The sequence below is a fragment of the Fulmarus glacialis genome, unplaced genomic scaffold (assembly GCF_000690835.1).
Source record: "Fulmarus glacialis isolate BGI_N327 unplaced genomic scaffold, ASM69083v1 scaffold721, whole genome shotgun sequence".
In the NCBI taxonomy this organism is placed as follows: Eukaryota; Metazoa; Chordata; class Aves; order Procellariiformes; family Procellariidae; genus Fulmarus; species Fulmarus glacialis.
Genome location: NW_009191908.1, coordinates 1 through 10,900, shown reverse-complemented (window position 1 = coordinate 10,900; position 10,900 = coordinate 1). Strand labels below are relative to the sequence as shown.

General features: G+C 37.0%; 1 protein-coding gene across 1 annotated transcript in view; it reads right to left on the bottom strand.

The window, feature by feature from the left end:
- LOC104083369 (cohesin subunit SA-2) overlaps positions 1-1,814 on the bottom strand; it is a 24,853-nt gene extending 23,039 nt beyond the window's left edge. The window contains exons 1-2 of the mRNA XM_009586839.1: positions 1,771-1,814; positions 1-18 (exon numbers count right to left, since the gene is read on the bottom strand). The exon at positions 1-18 is cut by the window's left edge and continues 49 nt beyond it. Coding sequence (XP_009585134.1) covers positions 1-18; positions 1,771-1,814 — 62 coding nt within the window. The remainder of the gene's footprint in view (positions 19-1,770) is intronic.
- Positions 1,815-10,900: the final 9,086 nt, after the last annotated feature.

Here is a 10,900-nt window from a genome sequence, read left to right as displayed (position 1 = left end):
AAGTGTGTTTCAGACTCCCTGCAAAGATAAAAAGACAAACCATTTTCACATTTCATCAGAAATATTCTTAAATATACTACATGAAGTCACATTATGCTCTCAGTCAAATAAGTCAACTTTAACAGTAAAACTGCTTTTTTCTTCTGTTTAAGTCTACTGTCAAGGAACAGATCAGAGCATATCCTCACACTCACACCCTACCCCATCTCCTCCAAACAATTCTACCCCGAAGAAAGCCATACAGTAAGGTTAAAAGATGTGAAGGTGGGTAGAAAATAGGAACAGGTTGGGAACCTTGCTTTTGGCACATGACAAACTTTACACCATCTCAAAAAGCAAAGTGCACTGTAAGTATCTGCCACAAATACTAAAACAAAACAAAAGTGAGGAAAAAACCCAACAGCAAAAAAAGAAACCGCCACCTTCCCTCATAACCAAAGTGTCTCAGCAGATCTTTTCATGCTACTAGAAACTAAGTAAGTAGTTAAGAGGTACACACTTATGTTGAAAGCTATCACAAATTTCTGATACACGCTTCCTGATTCAATTCAACAATCCAATCATAAAGATGATCGGGGGCACGGGAGACCCATTCCTATGTATTTACTTATAACATTCTAAAACAATCCATAAACTTAAGGTCTCTCACTATTGCAAGTGCCTGAAAGGAGCTTTCTGCCTTTTAACATGTATTTTGCTATTTCTGGTTTTGTTGACTATGTACACTGATATGGACTGAAAAAGTCTCTAACCTGGGGGGGGAAGAAAGAAAGAAAAAGGTGAGAAATATTTCTTCTTCAGAACTTCCTAGGTGTTCTTATTTTCACAGGAAAGAATACAACACAAATTCCAAACATTTCACTAAGCAATGAACTGTACCAACTGAGTAAAAAACCATTATAAACAGCTGTAAAAACAGTATTTCATATTAAACCATCTTCCAATTTATCTTTATTTCTCATTAAAAGGAAAAAAATCCCACACAAACAACCTCATTGATACAAAACCGCATCTTTGTATCTTTTTAGATTTTCTACTAATGTAATCCGTTTCAACAGCCTGTTGAAATGTATTCATGTCAATTTCTTGACAATTAAAAGGTGAGGAACTGGATTCTTTTGGTCTGCTTAAAATAATCACTTTATTTCTCTGTCCAAAATGTAATCTATACCCGATTTTAAATCTTGGAAATTCAAATGTCTGTTTCTTAAAAATTGTAGGAACACTAGCAAACTAATAAAATGATGTCAGAAACACCAAGGAACTGATGCCTGAGGGAAGCTAAGACTTTGGCTTTAACTAAAGCATTTGGCATTAGGTACTTTAAATATTAGGCGACCTGCCCCAGTTATTAAGGGCAAACACCTCAACTACTTCCTCTCTCTCTTTATGACGGCTTTAATGACGGAAACTTTTTTTTGTATTCCTGATCAAAGAGTTTCTTATTCAAACATTTCATTTTGAAAGACAAAATCCTGAGAAGTACGTAACATAAACAAAAAAGTGTCTTGCTACAATGGCTTCCTACTAGCAAAGTTTAAAAATTGATTGAAAATAATTAAGCACTTCTAAAATACTTACTTTAATTACTGTGGATACTCAAGAAAGAATTCAGACAATGCTTTATCAACATCTCAATAGGAAAAAAAATCTAGAACCCTATTCCCTCATTTTGTTTCCTTGTTTCCAAAAGAAAACCAACCATATATATTAACACTACAAAGAGCCAGTACATTTAAAAATGAAACTACAAATTCTTAAAACACTTACTGAAGGAGAGTAAAATCAGTTGGTATTTCTGGAGCTGCTATCATTTCTTTATCATCTTCTGGAACACCACTGTATTAGAAAGATATTCAAAAACCAGTCTGAAGTACAAGCTTACTTTTCTTTCTTCCTTTGTAGTGGACAACTTCTATAATAAAATAAATAAATACAGTGAAAATGTTTCCACATATGAAGGGGTAAAAAAAGTTGGAAACACAGAAAATTTAGATCATGCCACCCCGTTTCCAAACAAGCTTCTTCCTGTTTAAAGATTTCATATTTTTGACTCCTCCCATGATCTTACTACAAAGTACCTCCGCAAATCTTACAAGCATCACTTACAAGCAAGTAAAATAAAATACAAAAACATTTGGCAAAAAAACTTTTTCTGAATAGGATGAGCAAACTGGAATGGTTTTCATAAACACCTTGCAAGTAATAGCTTTTATTTCTAAATCTACACTAGATTTAAATTTGAACTGTAACACCATGCACTGCCGTGCCCAGACTTACCAACACTAGGATATTTCTGGTTAACCAAACCAAAACCAGATTTGATGTTAAATTTAAAGCACAGTATGTATATACATTTAAGGACATTATGTATACCAACTTCGTACCTCTGATTTGTAAGCTTCCATGACATTTTCCAAAGATAAGCTCTTACAACAAGTTCTTATAGCCTAGCCAGCTGTTTCACAACTCCCTCTCTTCCAGAGTTGATAAACCAGGACTACAGCAGTTTTAACATTTAAAGCATTTGCCAAGACTCTAAGAATATCAAGGAAGATAATACCATCCACATGTTATAAAGAAAAACATCAGAAACAGCATAGTGTTTTATCAAGAAAATGTAAGATTGTGAAATACTTGCTTTTCAACTTAATTATAACATTGCCACCTATTCATAGATTTTGTTATTTATCTAATTTTCCTATGTTTAAGGGGAAAGAAATTCACTGGATACGTCAAATGTGAGATTTAACCATGCAGGCTAAAGTTTTCTATGTTAATTGTTTGCCCCAGGCTAACTTTTATAAAGCTGAATTAAGAAAGCATGATTTTCATGTCTTTTAAAAGATACCACAGCAAGGAGAAAAACCTTCAGCATCAAAGTCTACTGACTCTACAGCTTGCTGGAGTGATTAGGTGTTTGAGGGAAAGATTTAATTTTGGCATGCTAAGCACATGTTGCTTAATGTCTGGTAGCTATGCTTCAGAGACTGCATTTCAATTGAATATGTAGATAGAGGCTGTACATTTTTGTTCCTGCAAGTGCTTATTCTGAATGCTAGGGGCCACTGTAGCTTCCAGAATTCAGAGAGCTGAGAGAAACCATAAACCCTGAACTTACTAGGTTCTCTTTCTTCACATTTCACACAATTACATAAAAGCAAAGAACCAGAGTGGAAAGAAATAGTGGCAAAAAGAGAGGAGGTTAGAGATAGGCTGGTGAAACTCAAGATAGTCTGCAACTACTAAAGCATGTTCCATCCAGAACATGCTGAATTTAAAATTCAGCTGGAACAGTATTCATCCAGAACAGAGGATAAAAAGCTTCAAAAACATTGCTGCTGCAGAATGGCAGCAACCTTTGTCACCCTATTCCTCCCTTCGCTAAAACCACACGGGCACATGACCAGTGCGTTTCATCCTCTCCTGCTCCATTTGTACAATCTCTTTAGCAAACAGTCATTCACAGGCAGGGTAACATCCCGTCCCCAGCCATTTATCTTTGTAAGCTCTGCCATTCAGTGTCACCTGATTCAATCCCCCAATAAAATGGGCAAAATACACCTCAAGAATTTTTTTCCCTGGATTATCAAGTTAAACTGGTTCAACAGCAGGTATCCGGAAGCCAATGCATGGGAAACACAAGACTGCATAGCCACAAGCAGGGGAGGGAAGAGTAAAACTCCCTTCTTTGGTGGCAAGGAGCTATTATACCATGCAGGCTGTCTGTAAAACTATATGCTCAGTTGGTGACATCGTATCAAAATGCTCTACACTTTGGATTATATTATAGGTATACACACACTTTTTTTTTTTTTTTTTTTGGTTAAAAAAAGATTTTTCTCTGATTCCTGTCAGCATTTTCAACTTGGAAAAATACCACAGTTAGTGCCTTGGTCATCAGGCTAGCACGTGCTCAGAGGTGTACCTCAGTAAAGGGTGGGGGAATGAAAAAGAAAGAGATCCAGCCACACAAGCCCTTTTTGGGCATGCTTGGGATTCAGTCTCAGTGCAAAGCAAAGATGCAAACTTCAAAAACCACACTGCTCAGTTTCAAGTTCAACCTGTCTATAAACATGTTGTCATTTGACTTTTTCTAGTTCACATTTTTCAACGTTGAGAAGCAACATATGTACTAAAGTGACAATCAGGATGCTTACAGGCAAGTTTTGTATTATGGCTCATTAATACTACCTATTTACAATACTAAAATTACCCACTCCATAACATTTGAAAGTACTGAGAAACAAAGCAAGTTAACCACTTGTTCACAGAATTAACACATTTTTAGCTCCGTTTCTGAAAAGCAAATCTATTGTCCTACCAAATTTTGCAAAAATTCTCAATAAAGTTTCTTACAAACACAGAAATACTTTGAAGAAAAAAAAGTAGTTACAAAACTTTGAAAAAGGACGGGTAAATTATTCAAGTATATATTCTCTACATCAAACAAGTCAAATCACTTGACAAAACGAGCTGACTTCAGTTTATACTAACTTGAACTTCTTGTAAGAACCGTTCATCTTAGTACAAACAACAAAACATGAAAGAAAACATGGCATTGTTTGGTCAGAATCACCTCATAAAATGGGAAAGAAATATCAAGTTCTTGCTAGACGCTGAAGCGTTAAGCTACTAAGATTTATGTTTCAAGAATTGTTTTTCTTGAAGGAAGAAAAAGAAACTTGGCTCTCATGAGTGCCACTATACACTGGTATTATGGAAAACAGTAGCTACAGATGAACACCTTGCAAAAATATATGAGGTAAGACTGTAAGGGATCTCTAGCGTCAAGCATCTCCAGCAATGACCAAAAAACCCCTTGCATTTGCCTCAGTAAAGGATAATTTTAAGAGATTTACATACATCCAGAATATGACACGTACTTTTGATTCTCAACCAGCAGTGTCAACCGACCAGAGCATGCCCTCTCTGGCAGTGGCCAACAGAAGCTGCTCAAGAAAGAACACATTTGCTTTGTTCTTATTAGTGATGTTTTCCCTGAATACCTTCCCAGCATCCAGAAATAACTCAAGGATTTTTTCAGCCAGAGAGGCTGTCCCTATATTTTATAACCCCTTATCAATATTTTTTCCATTAATATTTCCAATTATTTTTCGAACTCAATATTCAGCAGCAATGGTATTCCACACAAGAACTCCCACAGCCAAACTCCATACTACCAAGAGGCATATTCTCTGCTTTGAATTTATCACTTTCAATTTTATTTGATGTTCTCCTGTTTTGGTATGGGAAAAGACTGGCACTGGTCATTCCCCATTATCCTTGATCTCAGTAAATGCCTTCTGGAAATTCAAGACTACTGCCAGCCATGTCTTTTTCATGCACATATTTGATAACTCATTCAAAGCACCCAGTTTGGGAAGTCAATGAGAAAGGACAACAGTCCATATAAGCATCCTGTCAGAACTTTTAAAATACATCAAGTTCATCACAGTGCAGTCTGAAAAGAGGAATGTGAAATTGTTGGCATCTTGTAGATGCCATTCCAAACAGTGAAAGTCTACGTTATCTATTAAATGTGCCCTAATAAGCAGATTATTTTAATAAGTTAAATCTAAACTGAAGTGCATCATAAAAAGCAGCTCTTCAGTTTCTTTTTTGCATGTTTGCAGAATTCCACCTTTAATTTTCCCAAGCAGATACTGAAATCTCTCAAGTCTGTGAAAACTTTCCAAAGTCACTCAACTTTGTGAAATCATAATTAAATTATTAACTATAAAAAGAAAATGTATCCGGCTGAAAGATCACAAGGTGGAGCTCTAGCCTAAAGCTAACTGAAGAAACTCCAAAAGACAGGTCATCCAGAGGTTGACCTAGTTATTTCTGTGCAATAAACTTTATAATAGATTGCTAAAACTGCAATAATATTGTAGCACATTTCCTTTAGATTTGTATTTAGCTCACATAAAGACATCAGAAGATTCCTGCATCTTTTCTGAAATAAATGCACATACATGCTTGATTCAATGACTCTTCCAAAAGACAGAAATGCATACAGTTGCTGTAGCACAACTGCTCTCGGTATTTAGTTTCCAAAAGCAAGCAGAAGAATTTCAAAATACATTTTAAGAGCAGAAATAATGTATCCCTTTATTGTACCTTGCCATTTAAAATTTTGCTAACAAAATGTTAATGAACTAAAAAAAACACTGGAACAACAGAAGTAGTCCAGGGACACTAATCATACCTAATGTTGCCAACTCTAAATGTAAGAGGAGTTTCTATCTAAAATAATTTGACTGATAAAAGCAAGAGCTAAGCATGAAATACCATAAAGAACTCAAACGTGTCTTCACTGAAAAACATGTGAATTTTAAAAGGTTATTTTTCCCCAATACATGAATAATTAATTTAGGTATGGTTGTGATCAACTCAAATATACTGGCCAACTGTCGCGATCTGGCAAAAGTGGACAAAATTCACCAGCACAATTCACACAATAACACATATGCAATCATCAGCTGCTGAGTGCTACCTGTCCTCTCACAATTTCTATTACATGCACAAATAGGCTAAACAAACATTAATATAATTCAGCCAGCAGCCTTTGTTAAAAGAATATGCATATATACATATACACACACAAAAATTATAAAGAATCACAAGATCTGTCCCAGAAGCTTGTGTTTCATACACTTGTATAAATGCAGTAACTGGAGTATTACTTAAAAAGCTCACAGCCAAGTGTTTCAGGTAAGTGGGTTTTGGTTTCCTACACATGCACTTTTTGCTGTTGTTGCTTGGCGTCTATTATCTGGAAGTTTTATAAGGCAAATCAGTAAAGTGGTTATTAATTTTCTGGGAAGGCAAGAAATGCAAAGTTTAAAAATGGCTACGTGGCCAGGACAAAGGTTTTGGAAACGTGGATGGCTGTTCAGAGATGTATCGATTTTTCCCCTGTAATTCAGTTAATCACCTGTAAAATCAAGGACCTCACTTTCTTAATCCAGAAAATTAGAACTTCTAAAATTGTGATGCTGAAGTGTGTGGCTAAAGTTCATCCCTGAATTATTTATCTATCCATGAATGAGAGATGCTGATGCTTCAGAACCAATTATGCAGCAGCAACAGTTAAAACACTAGTCAGATAAAATTTAAATAACGGATCAGAAGTATGTCCAATATTTTCCCTTAATTATTTTAGAAGAGAAAGCTGTTATCAACTACATTACGCCCCTCACTCCTTTTCTGAGAGACTAGAATATGTGTAAACTTTTGGTTTGTAAAATAAGGTTTGGTTGTTTGGGGTTCCCCCCCCCCCAAATAATTATGCTTCTTCATATTACTTTTGCATTCATCGTCGTAAGTGGATTTTTAAGCGAGACTTTGAGCAACTGCATAACATTCCCTACAGGCCTGAAAGAGGGTGTTACTTCTACGTGTGTTATTTCTACTAATATTACACAACCTAATATTTCAGCTGCCAACAAGCTTTAAAGCAATTCTGTAATTTGAGTAAAATACAGAAAACATACTTCAAATAGCATTCTGTATTGTAACAACTGTACTTTAACATGATTTAGTTATAACCGTATCAGCAGTTTTGATCATATTATGATAGCATAATCAAGACTAAACTGAAAAATAATGCAATTAATACCTTTAGATGTCTGGTTATTTTTGTGCTGTTTGCTTAACAAATGAGTCTTGTAATTCCTTTACAAGAAGACTTGAACTAGACATCATCAATCTACATCCCTCCATGCTTACCAACAGAGACATGGTCTGTATACACAGTAACAGCCCACGGTGCCAAAGTCACTGAGCAGTTAACACTCCAACAAAGAACCTAAATGACCTAATTTATACAGGTCTTATCTTTTCAGTCTCTTTCTTCACAGTTTATTTTTTTCTAAACTTCCAGCTCTTACACCCCCTCCACACCACTTCTCTCCACATATCTCTCTTTCTCTTCATCTTTCAAAAAATGAAAATGCAATGTTATGGTGGCTGTTGATTTTATGCCATCACACTTCCATTTTTATTGCCTGGCCTGCTTTTTCTTCAATTTTTATGATACTTGCTCTTTAGTTCATGCAACAAGTCTGCTGATTAAGTGGGAAAGAGCCATCTCAGAACACGCTTTTCTGACACTGTGGGCTGCTGCTGAAAGCAGTCGTCTTCCTTCCCGCTTCCCAAACACACAGGAAAGTTTCTGCTCCCTTCTAGCACTCAAATGAACCAGCAGCAAGCAAATTATGAAAACAAAACCATTTCCTTCTCCCATGATTAGCTCCCCATTGGATCAGCCAGCTGAATCAACTCATCCTGAGCCACACAAGTCACTAGATGCAATATCCCAGACAGCTGAACTCTACCCCTTTACAAAAAAGCCCACAATGAGCTTTGCCAACATCAGTGCATCACCAGCAGGAGCAGAGCTCTGATGCGACACAGGACCAGATATATAGAAGAGAAGTGGTAAACTGGAGTCCTCGCATAGCTGCTGCTAATATTCCTCCCCTTCCCTTGGGATGAGCCACAGCCAACAAACAGTCTGCTGTTCTGTGGCTCCAGTGCAGCAAAGCAGGCAGTAAGGCCCAGATCCCCCACTGGGCTCCCACTCATGCACCTGGCTACCTGCCAAGGGGAGAGGCAGCCCTGGAGGTAAGCACCTAACCTGTGACCCACATATCACAGGGCAACAGCATGTCCTACCTGTAAATTCATCAGGGACCTGCCCACTCTTAGCTGTCTCCTTTCTCAAAGCATTCTCCTTACCCCTTTTCACACGCATTTCCTACGTTTTCATTATCTATATAATGCACATATACTGCACATATACCTACATAACCTTTTGCTTCTTACCAGCCTCCAGAGAAGCCCAGCTAACAGCTGATGGTGACCGCCAGAACCTGAGAAGACAACTAGCCAGGAAACAGGCAAGCACATGGAAAACATAGGTCCCCAGAGGTAATGCACACATCAGTAAACAGAAAGCAAAATTTGTTTTCACAGTTTAATGCTGTGAAAGCAAAAGCTTAAACAGGCTGCTTTTTTTTTTTGGGGGGTGGGGGTGGGGGGGGAAGAAAAAAGAAAAAGATTTAAAAGGACATATGAAAAAAGTCAGGCTTAAACCTAAAGTGAAGGTTGAGACTTTACCCCAAGTTTAGAGATTTGAAAAGTGAGTAACATACAAGGACCTCTGTACCACCTTAATAACTCTGCCAACCTCAACTTCACCATCAAATACTCCCCCTCTCATTGAAAGTATTTTTTGGACTGCTGCTGTTTTTATTAAATAAATATGTGGAACAACTATTATGGAAGGAAAAGAGCATTTTACAGTGCTTCACAGTCATAGGATTACTCATTAAAGTAGCACTAATAATGTCAATATCTTTAATGCAGTTAAATACTATCTTGAAGTATAAATATACTGTTACGCTTTGAATCATATGAGGGTTTTATATTGGTATTTAGTAATTTACACTGTCCAGTAAAATGTGGGTTTAAAACACTTGATATAAGCATTACAAAATACGGAAAAATTAATCAACTGTACAATAAATGCAACTATTACCCTTATTAAACAGAAAAAATACCTGTATTATTCTCTAATGATTATGCCCAACGATATTCCTGAACTTTGCTACAACGCACCTGAAATTCCCATACATCTTTAAAATGGTTTGGTTTTAGATATCTTTTAAAAAAGGCAAAGGTAAGATAACAAAAGTAGAAGTTACACCTCATTGTGTCTGTCACATCTTTCCCTGCCAAAGAAGAGATGGCTTCCAGATGTTGTAGTCTGACTGCGTGGAAAATGAGGCTCTTAGGAAGAATAAAAGCCAAGTCAGATGACAACAAAGATTTAAAAAAAAAAAAAAAAGAAAAAAGAAAAAAAAAACCCACACACATGCCTACTTAAACAAGCCAAAAGAGTTCATTTATGATACAAGGCAAGCACACCTCCCAGCTGCCTAAATGCCTAAATTTCCAAACTAAACTACAGAATAGATCAATATGCCCCTTCACACACCGATTTGTCAAAAATGTAGTCCTTTGCACATCCCCTCAAAATTTTGGCTCCTGTAAAAGCTAGGGATGAAGATGCACACATACTGTCCATAGCAAGTAGGTAACCAGCTACACAGTAAAAGCCTAGAACAGAATTAGCATTGTTCAAATGTGCAGCCAACAGCGATGAATTACTTCAGTACACACGGCAGAGGCAGGGTTTTCCAACCGACAAGGTATTCCATCTGGCAAGTTCTATTTTTTGTTCTTCCACTGATCAATGTGAGCCTGCAAGTTGCCTCGCTTTATAGGAGCCTCAGCTTTCCCTCCTACCACATAGATTTTCCCCTTTGAAAAGTCCAGGTCACTAGGGCTTTGTGCCCAAAACTTTGCTTGGGCATTTCTAAGAACAACTGCAGTTGATTATAAATTCTGGAGGGGAGACTACACAGTACATATTGCAATAGCATCAGCTGCTACTGTAAGATATAGTCAATATTAGATGACTAAATAAGGGAAAACCCCATAAAATAAAACTACTGAAGACTAGAAAGTAAAATCTCTCAAGCACATCTCACAGCGTCAGCTCCTATCAGCCCAGGTCATAGTGCACTTTGGATAGTCCTTTGAAGAGCCCACTGTACTCCTCTGCACTGTGATCCTAAGCCTTCTAAGATTAGAAGAGAAAAGGAGAACCAGCTCGGTCCTGTGTTTTGTCAGCCGAGATCCACCAGAGTTTATTAGCTGAAGCTTTACACTACATAAAAATGGTCAAACTGCTTCCAGATGATAACTAAAGAAAGTAAGTCCAGCACAGAAACAAACAGAACAGAATATAAGCACAAGTCAAACTGCATTAGTCCTAACTGGATCTTTAAAATAATTTAGGGTGGAGAAAAAAAAAGGCGGGGAGGGA